General features: G+C 37.7%; 2 protein-coding genes across 7 annotated transcripts in view; one reads left to right on the plus strand and one right to left on the minus strand.

The window, feature by feature from the left end:
* The window catches only part of SYNPO2 (synaptopodin 2), a 172,229-nt gene extending 157,222 nt beyond the window's left edge, over nt 1-15,007 (minus strand). For 2 of the 3 annotated variants that reach the window (XM_019927870.3, XM_073804890.1), the window contains exon 1: nt 14,767-14,981. In XM_019927870.3, coding sequence (XP_019783429.2) covers nt 14,767-14,871 — 105 coding nt within the window. In that variant the 5' untranslated portion in view covers nt 14,872-14,981. Of the gene's footprint in view, nt 1-14,766 lie in introns of all 3 variants that reach the window. The other variant, XM_073804889.1, reaches the window with a different exon arrangement.
* The window catches only part of LOC109548757 (uncharacterized), a 304,090-nt gene that overhangs the window by 261,866 nt on the left and 25,036 nt on the right, over nt 1-17,188 (plus strand). For all 4 annotated transcript variants that reach the window (XM_073804685.1, XM_073804683.1, XM_073804684.1 and 1 more), the window contains 2 exons: nt 2,226-3,107; nt 13,655-13,843. In XM_073804685.1, coding sequence (XP_073660786.1) covers nt 2,226-2,353 — 128 coding nt within the window. In that variant the 3' untranslated portion in view covers nt 2,354-3,107; nt 13,655-13,843. The remainder of the gene's footprint in view (nt 1-2,225; nt 3,108-13,654; nt 13,844-17,188) is intronic.

Consider the following 17,188-nt stretch of genomic DNA (forward strand, 5'->3'; position numbering starts at 1 on the left):
GGGTGTTTTCTTTCATCTTTTACCTTATTTATTTATTTTTGGCTGCGTTGGGTCTTCGTTGCTGCATGCAGGCTTTCTCTAGTTGCAGAGAGTGGGGGCTACTCTTCATTGCAGTGAACAGGCTTCTCATTGCGGTGGCTTCTCTTGTCACGGAGCATGGGCTCTAGGCGTGGCTTCAGTAGTTGTGGCTTCAGTAGTTGTGGCTCGTGGGCTCTAGAGCACAGGCTCAGTAGTTGTGGCACATGGGCTTAGCTGCTCCGCAGCATGTGGGATCTTCCTGGACCAGGGATCGAAACTGTGTCGCCTGCGTTGGCAGGCGGATTCTTAACCATTGCGCCACCAGGGAAGTCCCTCATCTTTTATCTTCTTGATTTAAAATAGACCCTAGCTAAAAGGAACCTTAAAATTACATATTCTAAATCTTTCCTTTTATAAATAGAGAAATTGAGTCAGACAATTTTAGTTAAGGTCACAGAGTAAAGTCAAGTTAGACCAATGCCTAAAATTCACGCCTCCTGATTTCCAGTCCAATCAATGGTCTTTTCACTGAACCTCTTGAATTGGCATCTGGTAACTACATAATATCTAATAAAAATAGGAACACACACACATATAAAGCATATATATCACTCTTCTAATTACCCTTTAAACAAATTGCTCATTAAAAAAGCATCAGATAAAGCTTCAGCATAATCAGGCTTTTCAGTAGTTGCCATTCTCACACAAAAGAACTCTTCTAATTACCCTTTAAACAAATTGCTCATTAAAAAAGCATCAGATAAAGCTTCAGCATAATCAGGCTTTTCAGTAGTTGCCATTCTCACACAAAAGAATAAAAGATATACATTTACTCATTCATTTATTCAACAACCTTTTAATAAGAATATGGCTTAAGTACCTAGTCACACATATGTGTATGTCATTCACCTTGAAGAGCACTGTTTTAGAAGATGCCAAGAACTAGGCTCCTGCTTTCAAAGAGTAAGGTGACAATATAAGTGGAAAATGCAGATTTTTAAACTAGAAATACCAATGAGAAACAAGCTTCTTTATCATAGCCTTTAGCTCTATCAAAACAATAATATTTGTTTGCTAAGTACAAAATAGGAAGGCATACTGTGGTCTGAAGTCACTCTTTGCTACCCTAGCTCCAGGAGCCTGGGGCCTGAGTAAGAGCCGTGGTTTGACCACAGTGTGAGTACTTCTAAAGGAAGGATGCCCTTGTTTCATGCTGTGCTATCCCAGTCCCCTTCTCCCTGCCCTTTACCCTCTTCTTTAATCCTGTGGCAGAATCATGTTCTGGCTCCTACTTGCCTTTGATACAGATTCTGAACCACTCATTTATTCTTATCATTCAAAACATTTATCCTTCAAGCTTCTGATAAAATTTATGAACTTCCTCAAACAATGTGTACTTGCTTTCAACTGAATGCAATTTTATCCCTTACTAAATTAAAAAGGAGAATCATTATTAATCAGTCAATTAAAAAATAATAGTCTTCATTGCATACCTACTATGTGCCTGGGAGAAATAAATATAAACATTCCATTGCAGAAAAGATCATGGGCAAAGCCATAGAGACCTGGGAGAAGAATTAACATGTCAAGTTCAGGAGAAAATGAGAACAGCCTCCCCGGAAGAAGCAAGCTGCTCAGACCAGAGACAGCGATAGGAAGCAAAGGGCCTTCAAAACCTTGAAAAAGAGTTTCTATGAGAGAAGGCCTGGACTGTGGAAACACACTCCTGGAAAGTAATTCTCCATACTTGTTCATCTCAGCTCTGAATCAAAAAATCCAGCATGTTTTTATCTTTCCATGAAAATCAATTAAGAAAGAGAGATGTATGCAGAACTTTCTCTCTCTCTCTCTCTCTCTCTCTCTCTCTCTCTCTCACACACACACACACACACACACACACACACACACACACACACACACACACATGCGCATGATATCATTCCTTTTTTCTTCTGCAGATAAGGCAACATCAGATTAGGTGTCTTGCTTAGGAAGCTATAGGGGGAAAGAGAGGCATAAAAAGAATAGAGATTCTTAATAGATAAAGAATGAGAATTAAGAGAATGGGGGCAGTGAAGACAGAGAAGAAGGAATTTTCCTTCTCAAATAAGAAAAAGAAACAGAGGGTAAGAGAAGTTGAGGGTAATAAAAAACAGAATGGAAGACATCATAATGGGATCCTTAATTGAATTTGTGTCTACTCTCAGTCCTGCGCCTGCAGCTGAAGGAAACCCTTGGTAACTCACTCAACATGAAGCTACATGGTCATTTTGGCACAGAAGAAGCAGACAGCGATGAGCTTTCTCTCCCAGATTGCAGCTCTGCCTCAGGATGAAATTGTTCTGATCAACATTTCCCCATCTGGCAGGCAGGCGGCCAAAAGATTGGAGACCTGAAAATGGGTCACTGCGTTTTGACTCCCTGCAGCAGGCCATACATGTAATGTAATATTTACACAATTCAATCTAATATCCGTCATGCTGAGCACCATCCAATGGAAAATGTTATGTTTTTCATGGAAGAAATAAAAATAAAGGTGACTGCTACGGTAGTACCTGACTCCCAAGGCCTAAGCCTTTCACAAACTTTTTCATTTTAGCTTGATCTTGACTGATGAAAATAACTTTCCACTGTTTGAAAAGCTAAAAATACACAGAGTTTAACTACTATCATTTACTTAGAAAAAGCAGCCTTATATAGTAACAACTTCTAATTTAGAAGACAAGAGTGGGGGGTTGGGGGGAGGGACTGAAATGCTCATTAGCCTTCCCCAAAGGCCCTGGCACAGAGTTTTCCTGACTATTCAGAGATCAGCATCCTATATTTACTTACCAGGGACAATTTATTTTTCTTTTATATTTTCAAAGCACTTGAAATGATTCCTTCTCTTTGTGATGATTTCCATATGCTGTTTCCAATGAAAGGGCGATGGCTTACTGAGTGAACATAAGGCCACATTCTGAAACCATTACATGCCATCTCACAGGGAGAGATCCTGAGGACTGCAGAAGCCCTTCTTATGATACTGAGATCCGGATTTCAAAAGGCATTGCAAGGAAGACAGCAGATAACCCTTCAATTTTATAAAGGTTGGTTAAATAAAATTAGAATAACCACAAATGTGATAGCAGTAATTTTTAAAAACCCTTGAATGTTTCCTGTGTGTTAAGTAATTTGCATGCTCAATTTCTAACCCTGAGAACAATCCTTGGAGCTAGGTGCTAACACTATCCCCATTTTATAAATGAGAGAACTGAAGCCCAGAGACTAATATGATTGAAAGAGTCAGAGTTTACTTGCTCTAAACAGAGCTCAACATAAATATAGGCAAATAATTCTTCATGGCTTGAGGTATTTTCCTTTTAAAAATCTGTACTCAGCAGAAATCAACACAATACTGTAAATCAACTATACTCCAATAAAAAAAATCTGTACTATTTTTAAGCGGGACAATCATTTCATTTGGCCTTGTAAAATGTATAACTTAAGGGTTTACTGCCTCAAGCTGATTAAACTGCATAACAAAGAAATCTTGATTAGTAGTTGATACTTACAAACATTTTGTGAAATGTTGCATTTTATCAACAATGAAAAATTGCCCTGGGTAAAAGACTCATCACAAATAGTTTATTTAGCTTTTGTGCTCTTAACTTTCATTTGATATCTGGAGTACAAGAGATCGGATTACCACTTTTCTTAATTTCTGAAGAAAATAAATTTGTGTAGAAGACAGTTACTTCCTCCTCTAATTAAAATAATAATAACAACGACAGACTCCTTTACTGCATGATTACTCTGTGTCAACTATTATCTTAATATACAATCTTTTAAAAGTATCACAAGACATATTATTAACTGATTCCTTGGATCTCAGATTCCTCACCTGTAAAACTGGTGACATTTTTTTATCTATAAAAACAGCAATTCCATTACATAGTATGCTATTTTACAGATAAGGAAACTGAGGCTCAGAAAAATGTGTTTAAACCTACACGGTAAGTGGTAGCCAGCATTAAAATGCTCGTATCCTTTCAATGGGTCAGTTTCCAAATAATATCTAAATAAGATCATCTCTTTTTTGAAGGAGAAATGAAATTAAGACAAACTAGAAAATATAATAACATTCTTTGCTCTAGGTCTGACACTGAAGTCAAAATAAACAGGATCTATGTATCAAATTCTATTTGACACTCCTTAAATTCTTCTTCTCTCACTGGGAGAATCAATGTCAGAGGAAGAGGAAAGGTTAATAGAATTTTTAACCAAACATTTACATAAGAAGCGGTAGTAATAATTCATTTAAATAAAGTGTTCTAAAGACCGGCCAGTAGGCTGTTACATTATGAAAAACTGAAATGGATGAAGAGGAACTATGAAGAAAACAGCTCAAAGTCATTCTCTAGGACCAGTATGTTAATCATCTAATGATGGGAACATAACGGCATGGTCAGGGTTCCCAGGAGAGAGTTTTTCATATTTATCACTGGGAAAGACTGGACTTCTTATAGCAATTTCTCATGGAAATGTGTGCCAGCTACACTGGCGTCTTCACAGTTCCTTGAATGTGCCAAGCATGCTTCTGTCCCAGGGCTCTTGTACTTGTAGTGCCCTATGCCTGGAAGACTTCCCCCATTATCTGCCAAGCCAACTGGAACTCCCATGGACTTTTATTTTCAACTAAAAAATGAGAAGGAGCTCTAACTAATGTTTAATCTACTTTCATATATGGATTGACACCAGTACCCTGGTCCAGTCTGGTCCAGATAGTTATGAGTTTCATATAGTACTTGAGGTGACGCCACCGAACAGGGGACAGGGGCTCCTAACACGGCAGAGGGGAAAGAGGCTTCCTCATATGTTCATTGTCTTGCAATATATTATGTTTTACAGTGCTTGATTAAATGAATTTCCATGTTATTATCTAGTTTTAACCCTCACAAAATGACACAAGTTTAAAATATTCCTGAAAGGCAGCTATTGATTAAAGATAACATCTACATTTCAGGCACAAGAGAAAAAGATATATATTCCTTCAGAAACTCTTCATCAGCCATGTAGCGAGATTAAACACCATTACTGTTTAATCATATGTGACAGGTTGGTAAAATATTCAAAATTACCAAGAACACTATTTGGAATACGGATTTATATCCACTGTTGTCAGAGAGGAACTTTTGCCTTATTGTGCTCTATGATATCAGCTAGTGTTAGTATGAAGTAGTCAGGACTAAGATATTTCATAACCAAGCATCCAGAGCATGAAAAACTTCCAGATTTGTTTTTTTTTTTAACAGTGGTTGAAGTCAGGCAATACTCGATTTAAAACATTACAGAATTAAACCAAATGATAATGTTTAGAAAGCGTCTCATGGATGCATTTTTAAATGGTTAAAATAATACAATATGGCAACAAACCGAGATATATTTTTTATCAGCAAATATTGTTGAAGATGTAAAGAAAAACCGGGAAATTGGTAGAAATAATATTAGACCAACCTACATGTTGGAGGAGTTTTGCTGTAAAGTTAAATAAAAGAACATATGTTTCTGGTATATCCCAGCCTACAGTATTTTCTTGATTCTATTTCAACACTGAAATAGATGAAGAACTACTCGTTTGGAGAGCCGATACAGAAAAATACTGGAGATAAGTTCTCAAAATAAACGAATTCTTTAATTTAAAAAAAAATCAATGTTTTATGGGAAAAATGTAAATAAAACCACTGATGAAGTAGCCGCCTTAACAGGGATTAACAAAGAAAAGATTCTAGGGTAGGTTGTGAAGTGCCTCACATAAAATTCATTCAGTACATTATTTGTAGGAAAGTTCCGTTGAAGAGAGAAGCAAAATAAATGGAAGACAAAAGTGCAAAAGTGCTGCAGGATGTCATCAATATGGTTAATTGAATAAAAACTCACATTTAATATATACTGGAATCTATAAAGCATGTTGCAGTGATATCGGGAGTGCAGGGAGTCGTTCAGAGCATGCACTTTGGTGTCCAGCTGGCCTCTGTCCTAGGCCTGCCTGGACCTGCTCTACCACCTTAGTTATTCACCTAACTTCTCTAAGGCTCAGTTTTCCCATCTGTGAAAAAAAGGATAGTTAAGCCTACTGTGAATGGTATAATACATAAAGCACTTAACTGTACAGAGATTTTTTTTAATGTTATGGTTATTTTGATGATATGATGGGGAGACTTTGAAGTATTTTTAGAAGTGGTATAACAGGTGATTTAGAACAGTCTCTCTGGCAGCTCTCTATATCATGAACCTGAGGAATGTGAAACCCAAAGCAGGGAGACAGCTAAAAGGCCAAGGTAGTTATCGAAGAGACAGCTAGTGAAGGCCTGAGCTGAAGGAGTGGGAGTAGCACACCGAGCAGGAAGTGAGTGAGCTACTGAGAAGGTAAATTCAGTACCGCCAGTTTCCACCTCAGTGCGTTGGTTTCATACCCCTTTAATGTGTCTTAAGCTACAGGGTAAAATTCTCAAACATGGTCCTACTGCTAGAAAATTTTTGCTTCAAAAATAAAGTAGCATGCATATATACACTAATATATATAAAATGGATAACTAATAAGCACCTGCTGTATAAAAAAATACATAAAATTCAAAATAAATAAATAAAAAATAAAGTAGCATGGAATTCCCTGGTGGTCCAGTGGTTGGGACTTGGCACTTTCACTACCGTGGCCTGGGTTCAATCCCTGGTCAGGGAACTAAGATCCCGTAATCTGCAGACACAGCCAAAGACAAAAACAAATAATAATAATAATAAAGTAGCATGTCATATTTAAGAAGACATGGGAAATCTGATTAGAAAAAAATTTTTAAATCTATCCTTCAGAAGACAGAATTATGAAAGTTTCTAGTCTGTTTCTATTTCATTTCCTAAATTATTTGTTCCAGAAACAAAAGTTTCAAATAGTGATCTGACACTAATTTAAATTAGTGAAAATATACTTAAAGTCAGAACAGAAGAAGTAGGTGTAGTTTATGGGACTACAAAAATCTTTCCACCATGGTCTGTTGAGGTCTTTCTTCCCTTCTTAACTGGCTGTTCAAACTACACTAAACCCCAAAATGTGTGTAGGAGCTTAGAAGACAAACCCCAGAGTCAAACTGGGTGAACCCCAGGTCTGCCCCTACCTACCTGTGTGACCCAAGGAAGTCACTTAACCACTTTCTGCCTCTGTAATGGGGATCTTAAATGGGGGTAACCTCACAGGGTTCTCCATTATATTTAAAAGGTGATCAAAGAATTGTCCAGCACCCAGTAAACATTAATATGAGTTTCTTAAAATTATCTCCAGAAGGCAATAAGATGTTGGGAGGAAAATGATACTCTGAACATTATTATAGATTTTTTCTGGAAAAAATAATCTGTGTCCTAAAACGGTGAAATCCAAGCCAGGTAAGTTCTGATAAAGGAAGGAGTATTGCCTAAGTAGGATCAGATAGAACACAAACACATAGTTCTGTTCAGGAAAAGTCATCCACTACATTGTTTTCTCAGTGCAGTACCCACACTGCTTCCAAAGAAAAGTGGAAAAGCTAGTCTTGGGTGAGTAAGATTATAAAAAACCAAAAACCAATGGATAGGAAAACTATTTGTTACATAATCAAGTGACACAATCTTTCATTTATAATGTTTCAAAGAGTAAATCCACCACATTTTTTAGTACTTTATCTGAAACACACCAGATTTATACACAAGTTAAGGAAAACTACATCCAGACCGTCATAACACAAAACTATATCTACTATCGCTGATGATCTGCCACATGCCAATGGATTTCACAAAGACTTTGAAGATAACAGTTTGTTGAGAATGCGGCCATTTCTGCTTTTTAATAATAAGAAAAGAATGGTAAATAATTCAGAAAAATTAAGTGCCTAAGATAATTCAATACTGTAAATATGTTCTCACTGAGGTGGTCAAACAATGAAATATTCCCCAAAGAGCAAATGTTATATCTGTTTCTCAGATGAGCTTTTAACTTCATGAAGTTGTTTACTCTTTCAGATTATTTAATGAAGCCGATGCAGGAATTCTCCATTTCCTTTTACAAAAACCTCATGGCATTTAGTTTCATCATGAATCTGTTAGAACAGACACAATAAACATTTTGGAGTCCATATATTTTTCAGGTTTATTTACAAGTAAACCAGTTCCCTTTCCAGTCTTGTCTCTCATTGCACGTTAGCTCAGAGATGCGTTTCCTGTAATCGTTACAGGAAGATTATAAAAACCCCTAATGGGCCCTCAGGCCCATTAAAAGAAGAAATCATTACAAATGCTTTTAAAGATCAAATCTTAGATTGGTGACATTCTGATACAATTCTGTATCGAAGTCACTGCAATGTTCAGCATTACTAAATGATATCCTGTTCTCTTATCCAGGATGATGCAGAGTGATATGATGCCCCTGCTAGAGGGAAAGAATCATATTTGACTTAAGGCTGTTTTATATAAGATTTTTTTCAAATAATTTTTTTCATAATCAGTTTTTTTATCTATAAACTGAGCATAATAAAACTTTGTCTACCCCACCAGTATCAAAGGAGATAATATATGTTAACCCACTAAGACGATTGTAGGATAAACAAATGAAGTATTTGTAGCTAAATATATAAATTAGCTTATATTCCTGAATACATTAACTAACAGAGGGAGCTAAATTACTTTGGAAGCTGACCTGTCTTTTAAAACCATTACCATGAAAAATATGCAAATATTATCCAGTTAGGTATAATGTGTATGTCCCAATGATATTACATACTGACTTTTGGAATTTGCAGTATGAATTTATTAAGAAAAAAAACCAATCACCTTTATACCCAATAAAAGTTTAATACCCAATAAAAGTTCAGAGTACTTCTAACTTGAGAGTTCTAGCCTCTAATAGGTGTTCAAGAAATAGGTGTTCAAGAAACACCTCTTTAGACTTAACCAAAGGTATGCATCTGCCTAATAACGAAATGCATCCCAGGTTATAAAGTACTGATTCACATTCAACAAAAGAAGAAGAAAAGGAAAAAGAAGTAGTTTACATTTCATTAAGCTCTAAGTCAGATTTTCATGCATTCTACCTGGAAACAATAGCTTCAACATGATCAATGGAAGTCATATGAGTTGGTGATAAGTTTTCAATCTAACACACATCAAGTATGTGTGATTGACAATATGAACCTGTATGATGGAACTGATGTTTTTGAGGAGTGCCTATCATTCTCTTATAAATGTGAAACTATTTTATTTCTTCCAGTAACTGCTTTTGACTACTATTATAAAACCAAATCCCTCCCTTAATAATACTTTGGTCAGATCCCATGCATTTCTGGTGGCTTTTGGTTATTAAAACGGTCTAGTCCGATTACAGCTTGATCTAACACCTAACTCTAATCTCTCTCCCTAAGCACGGTGGCTGGCTTGTGGCTCCAGGGCTTGGCAAGAGGAGGAAAGTGCTGTCTGCTCTTTACCAGGCTCCCACCCACTCCTCCCAGGTTGAAGGCAGGAAGGAAGGCTGGAGAAGGAGGGGGAAGGTAGATCTATTTATTCATAACTGAATGAGGTGGCATTTCTCTCTTTCTTGGTTTTTGTGCTTCTCTGGTTAATGTTGAGTGGCCATCACTGTCCTCTCTACAGCTGGTGTCCAAATGCGGGGACACTTGTGTGGTTCCTTCTAGGAGCCCTGGAGGGCTTTGCCCTGCATAGTTCCCTAACACAGGAAATAGGGCTCCTGTCCAGCACTTCTCTAGCCCTTCCAAGCCCCCAATGCCAGCTTGTTCCTGCCAGCCCCTGGCTAAGAGCTTGGCCTTTCCGGGTAGGCCAAGCAAGATGGCTCAAGTCCTACCAATGACTTTCTGTGATATTCGTTCATCCATGGGAAATGCAAGGATCCTTGCCTTACTAAATGGACAGGTTCCTATTCATTCTCTCTCTGTTTCTCTTTTTCTCTCTCCTTTTCCCTCCTGCATCTTTCTCCAGTTTTATTCCCCCCACCTTCCTCTCCCTACCCCCATCCCACTGTTCACATAGGCACTAGGCAGGCCAGCAACTGCACTGACAAGGAAGACATCCTACCAGGGATGCACCTGGAACATTTCCTGGCATATGACAAGGGCCTGATAAATGCGAGCTACATATGGACTATGTCTAGATAATGGCAAGGTTCATGCATAGTCATAGTCATTATTTTATCTCATTGTCCTTCAACAAGTGATCTGTCTTAAAACATGCAATTCTAAAATAAAAATTTTATGTAACATCTGCTTAATAGATTTAGCTAGTGTGCACGGATTTCTATAAGCATAGCTATTTTTAGAATTTCTAAAAAGTGCTCAAAAAAATCAATAAATATTAAGTGATCAGTCATATTTACTAATAAAGATGTTCCTAGGTTTCCATTTGTAGTAAGGAGCATTTATCCTGAAATATACATATTTAAACATCAAAATCTTTCCTATTTTTCCCTTTAGAAATAGCTATGTTTCTTGAATTATTCTATCTGAAACATTTTAGATACCTCACTGATGTCACTAAGGGATATGAATTATGTATTTGAATGTGCTTTGCCTAAATACTTTTATTCAAACGTTTAAAGAGAGGATATACAATAATAGATGACCACCTTGCCTCATAAAATGGATGATTGTAATTTGTCATCTAAATTTTAATAAAGTTATTTGAAACTGGATTAAAATTCATAATTCATTTTAATAAGTACCATAGTGGTCTATACTTTTGAAGAAAGCTTCCATTTCTTTATTTTAAATAAATTTATTTATTTATTTTTGGCTGCATTCAGTCTTCGTTGCTGTGTGCGGGCTTTCTCTAGTTGTGGCTAGGGGGGCTACTCTTCGCTGCAGTGCCTGGACTTCTCATTGTGGTGGCTTATCTTGTTGCCGAGCACGGGCTCTAGGAACGCGGGCTAAAGTAGTTGTGGCTCACGGGCTCTAGAGCGCAGGCTCACTAGTTGTGGCGCGACGGGCTTAGTTACTCCGCGGCATGTGGGATCTTCCCGGACCAGGGCTCGAACCCGTGTACCCTGCATTTGCAGGCGGATTCTTAACCACTGCACCACCAGGGAAGTTCCCCATTTCTAACCATTAAAACATGTAAAGAATAAACAGTCTAAACATTTTTTGTTCATGATTCTCAAAATGTGAGTTATTTCTGAATCATTCATAAGATTTGTTTGCAAAACAAAAATTTCTCCCCATTTCTTTACGTGGAGATTTTCCAAAGTGATTTTCCAAGAGTATGTCCAGGGACATAGCCATGTAAGTAGATGTTCCAAATAAGAGAGTTTTGTAAAATAAAAGTGCTAACATACTTTTCATAAGGACATCTGCACAGACACAATGGGGTTTTATGTTGTAATTATGTCTGAATAAATTTGTTTCTGTGGATGATGTCTTGGAAATATACCTTTTGCAAGAGTACTGTTTTATGACTCTGTATTAGAAATGTTTGCTTCTCACCACATATATTTAGAATAGAAACTAAAAGATATATAAACATTTAAAAACTAGGGCAATGTTATTGATTATTTAGGGCCTTTTAGAAATTCAGTTTATCTTGAAAACAAAGCAGAATTTTATGGCCTTGAGCTTCAATGTCAATGAAAATTTTTATTATTAATATTTCTGTTAGTGATCTTTAAAAGTTGGGGTTCACCTACAGTTCAGCCAGCGAGCCAAATACTAAAAACATTTGAATATCTTTCAAAAATGACTAAACATGTCACTAGAAGGATATTTACTGGGAATTATAAAGCTATTAAATTCTGATCATTCTTAATAATATTAGAATTACTTTTTTTTCTTTTTCTAAAAATATTAGACTAGTTTTTCTTTTGCTATTTCAGCTTGCTAGATTTTCATTCTATATAGAATTATTGAAAATCTAAACACTAGATATTTACAACGAGCCAAAAATTTGTTGTTATCTAAAGAGCAGCTTTGTAGCACACCCATTTTAAGGGGCATGATTTAGGCACTGTGTGAAAATTTCTTTTTTTTGAAAATAATCTCTTCAGTTTCCAAACTATTCTTTTGCATGTTCTTCAAAACTGTGAGCATTTTGTTTGCCAGCAACCATCCCCTACTCAGCCTTTCTGTCTCTTTTCTCTTCATCCTCCAACTTGGAGGTAACTTGGCTCTAATAAGTTTTAACCAGTCCTTGGAAAAGAAGAAAATCTATGCCAAGCAACATACACTTCACCTTGATCTCAATGAGAGACCTTTAGTAGAATTGAGTTGACTTAATGTTTTGAGTGAAAAACAGTGATTCCAGTGAGGCCATGGCCTTGATAACGTAGAAATTGACAAGCACTTTGTTCCAAGGGTTTTTGGGAACAAATAATGCTAGTAATAAGAAATTAAATATAATAAGTTTTAATTAAATATAAAACCAGACCAAGAAAAGTGGGCATTGCCAAAGAAATTTAGAAATTATACCTTCTTCAGAAGGCTCTCTGGTCACTTTTACATGTGGCAAAAAATTATAGATTATTGTCTCTCTCTCTCTCTCTATCCCTCTCTCTCTTTTACACACACACACACACACACACACACACTCACACACACACACACACACACACACACTATAATTAAGGCAAACATCCAGGTGCTTTCATAATATTTTAAAATCAGTTACTTTATAGCAACACAAACTAAAAAATTAAAGCAAACATCCCAATGCTTTAATATAATGATCTTTTTAAAACCAAAAATGTATTTCCTGGGTATTTTAGGAGAGATGGGGGGAGAGCAGGACTAAATTTCTTGATCCTCATACAGACTAATAGCCTCTTTGAATCCTGGTAATAGAGATGCTATCAGCAGAGGAGCACCTCCAAAACACCCTTCACTAGCAATTTGCTTCAGTTCTTCAAAAAATCACACAGTGGTTCCACTTTGAAATAAGCACATCAAGAAGTCGGGGGAACCCATTCTATTCTGTAGGTCTGGCTATGAAAGAGCCACCAGGAATCACAGCTTCTAGCCACTCCTGTCCCCACATTTTAACTGGTAGGCAAATGATTCTAAAACTGTACACTAATAGGGCTGTAGAAAACTCGAGCAACATAGAACCTCACTAATGGTAGAGTCCAGTTTCCACCGTACTTCTCTCCTTTTCCCACCCCACTCAAAATCTTTGTCTCTCTCTCCCTCTGCACACACACACACAAAGACACACACATCAGATGAATCAGGAAGGGTGATCTGTCTCAGGCCCGGCTGCAAGTTAGATCAGAGCTGGAATTAGGACCCAAATCTCAGTAATGGGAGCCAGCCGACGGCTATTCTAGACCCGGGACAAATCCACTTCAGTCTCATGAATTCTGTATACGCTGAATTAGACATTAATATTTTGTCTGATGTTGGCTGCCATTCACTCCTAAAGAAACACAGTGAAACCAACCACCTTTCCGTACCCTTTAATCACTCTGCCAGTTCCAAGCCGAAGACCAAAGACCGGAGGCAAGTTACTTAACCTCTCAGGGTTCTTTCCTCATCTAAAATTAGCGGGTTGAAGTGGGAATCTCTGAGGAACTTTTCAGTTCTAAAAATTTCTGCTTTCTCCCGTTTCATGCTTCATTCCTGATGTTTGAAATTTTCACTAGGTGGCAGGATTCCACCATCGCATTATGAAAGGATTTTCCTATGGAAGCCTGGGCGCAGAAAATTTCAAAGAAACTCCTTTCTTCACAGTGAACATTAAGGAAAAAAAAAAAAAAAGCCAAAGGGAAAGAAGAATAACTGCAAAGGCCAGTGGTCCATATATTTCATAAGGATCTAGATACATTTTTAATGTAAGTATAAAACAGGAAATTAATCAAACATGTTCTTTCCTATAGTACTTCAATTTAGTATTACAATCAGGTGAAAGTCTGCTTATTTTCATGCATTTAAACATTTGTTTTAGCTGAATCACAATTAGACAATGTCAGATCCCCTCAAGCAAACTGGTAAGCATATTGAGCTAAGAAAAAAAAGCAATCTAATGGAAACACAAACATCTAAAATATTTTAAATCATTATTAGATGCATTTCAAAGTTACCTCTAAGTACTTAAAATATATTTCCAGTGTCTTTGAATTTTATTTTGAGCACCTAACCAGACGAATGCACATGATAGAACAGAGTACTTGGATTTTTGCATTTATTAGCCAACTCCTTAAAAGAGTATTCTTTCAAATAGATTTTACGGCATCTTCATCATATTTTTTAAAAATTATTGCCCCAAATTGGGCTTCTCATAAATGCTGTATAATAAATGTCATTACCAATACTTTATGAGGCCCCAAAAAAGCCAAGCCAATCGGTTATGCTGAGCTGAGCACTTCTCCTCAGCCAGAGCCAAGGAAAGTGACATGAAACAATAACAACTGCAGATTCTAATATTGCCTAGAAGAAACGTCCCCAAGTGTCTTGCTGGATGCCGGAGAAGAAGCTAATTACGTAGGCTTTTGTTCAGCTAATAAAATATGGCATGCTTTCTTCCCCATTAATGGCTGATTAATTACATATGTGCTATATGTTACTCTCCAAAGTTTCTTTGGTAAAAACAAAAAACAAAACAAAAAAACCCACACCCTAGAAAGATTCAATGTCAGCATCAAAATCAAACTAATATAGAGACTACTGGATCAGAACTTGAAAAACCATCAACAGGTTGCTTTCCTTCCTTCCTTCCCAGCCCAGAACCGTGATAACCCATCCTCGATGTTCCTACCTTAGCAACTTGTAAGGGCTGCTGCTGCTCCTTGCCACCTTGCAGTCTGAAGCCCCAGGGCGCCCCTCCGGTCATGGAAATGCAGATAAAATCCCCGGTGCCCATTTTCTTCTTTTAGCTGGGTAACATGAAGAGCTTGAAAAGACAGACGAAGCCTGGGTGCGGTTGAGGCTATGCCGTGAGCTTCGGGCTCCCGCTAGGGAGGCAGGACTGGGGCGCGCAGAGCCTCCGCCGTAGCAGCCGCTGCTGCCCCGGCCGCCGCTTCGAATTTGCGCTGCTAATGGGATCCTTCACAAGGCGGCAGAGGCGCTGGAGGCATCAAGCGCACAGCCCACTCTTGCGTCACGCTCCTTTGCTCAGCCCACCTTCAGGAACGGAAAGAGCCTCACACAGAGGAGAATGTCCCCCATTTGGGGCAAGATGCGGGGCGGGGAGGGGAACAAAAGTTCTCTAGCTCTAACGAGAGAACCCAACCCTTAAAAGAAAGGATAATAGGAAAACTTTCACTGAATAATTCTATAAATAGTAGAGGACAGATGAAGGTTTTAATCTCCAAGCCGCAAGTGACATCCTAAAACATGAGCTCTGAGAAGTGAACTACTAGAGGATTAGATTCTCTCAAATAAATGTTTTGAGAATTACCATATTGATGATTGAAACAGACAAAAAGAAGTTTAAGTGGGTTAAATTATTATTTTTCTTAGCTTTTGCTGTCTGTAGCCTGCAGAACTAATCTGCAGGAAATAAAAGAAAGTGAAACATTTATTTTTAAAAGACAAAAACCTTGTACTCTGAAAAGTGCTTTTCTGAACTGGTGCTTATATAGTTCAGAAGAAGGAGAAGAGAGACAGATAGAAAGAGAGAGGGAGAGACTATTTCCCCCTGGAAGCTACATTCTTATAACTACATCTATTGCCTGGTTTGGAGTATTTTAAATTTAAATAAGTGTTTCATTTTCTTCCTTCTTCAACAGGAAGGAAACTTCTTAAACCTGAATAGTCAGCCAACTGAATACGATGTCACCAACAAGTTTCTTCTTTTTAGTCTTTCATCTAGTGTTCTGAGTCTGGGTGGTCCAATATAAAAGTTGATTTTATATGTGGCCCAAAATAGTTTAACGTTTTAAATCTGAATATGACCTACCCCAAATTGCACAAATGGAACATTTTTATTTTCCCATAATACTTTTATTTTCCATGACATTCATCCACATAAAAACACACTAAATAAAGAAGAGCCTGGGAAAGTTAGTTTGTGTTACATGTGGCACCAGACCAGTGACTTCCAGACTCTGCCTGTTTCAGTACTAGGAAGCATCATACAAGGAACATTTACACAGCCCTGCTCCCAGAACCCAAATGTGTCCATGATTTTATTTGTGCTTCATCACTGGAGTAAGAAAGACCATGTAATCAGAGACTGGTGGCTCCAGAAGAGACCTTTAGAAGGTCATGAAGACCAGATTCTCATCCCAAGTTTTCTTCTCTTCAGAGAGGTGAATTGACTTTACCAAAAATCTTTCTTTGAAAAAAAGAATTTTACAAGTGACATCCTAAAATATGAACTCTGAGAACAAAAGAAAAAGAAAAGAACTTTTTACATTTGTTCGTTCTGCTTTCTCCTTTCTCTTCCACTTCTCACCCACTCCAGTCTAGCTTCTGTCCCCACAAAAGGAAAAGCTCTCAGCAAGGTCACTTATGACCTTCTTGCTTTTGTGTAGCCCTTAATATTATTGACCACGTCCTCCTTAATTGTTTTCTCTCTTAGGCTTCCAGGACACAGCATGCTCTTGGCTCTGCTCCTGCCTGTCCAACCACTCTTGCCTTTGGCAGTTCTTGGCCTCTACTCATCCATTAAATGTTGGTGTTCTGTGCCAGGGCTGTGTCCTGGACCTCACCTTTTCTCACTGTAGACCCTTTCTACGTGTTCTCTCATTCACCCCACAGAATTTAACTTCCCCCTTCAATCCCAGACATCTTTCGTTAACTCCAGGCCAGTATATCTAACTGCCCATTATACCTCTTTCTATGTGAATATATCAAGACACCTAAAACTCAATATATTCAAAATCAAGTTCATTATTTCTTCCCAAACTTCTGTCTTCTCCTCCTATGTTCCCCATCTCAGGAAAATGGACTAACCCATTACCTTTCTCTTATGCATGGTTCCCTTCAACCCTGACTTAAATGTAAATGTGACACTGGAGACTAGAACTGGGGCAGCCATATTGTGACCATGAGGTAAAACCAAGAATAACAGCAAAGACTCCAGTTTCCGACTGAATTAATGCCAATAGCTATCCACCTCCAGTTCTCTTATTGTGCAAGAAAAATAACCCATACTTCTTTAAACTGCTGTAGGTCTAGTTTATTGTTACTTGCAGCCAGCACGCTCCTGACTGCTGCACTCAATAAATAGCTTC

This window comes from Tursiops truncatus, chromosome 5, assembly GCF_011762595.2.
Source record: "Tursiops truncatus isolate mTurTru1 chromosome 5, mTurTru1.mat.Y, whole genome shotgun sequence".
Classification (NCBI taxonomy): domain Eukaryota; kingdom Metazoa; phylum Chordata; class Mammalia; order Artiodactyla; family Delphinidae; genus Tursiops; species Tursiops truncatus.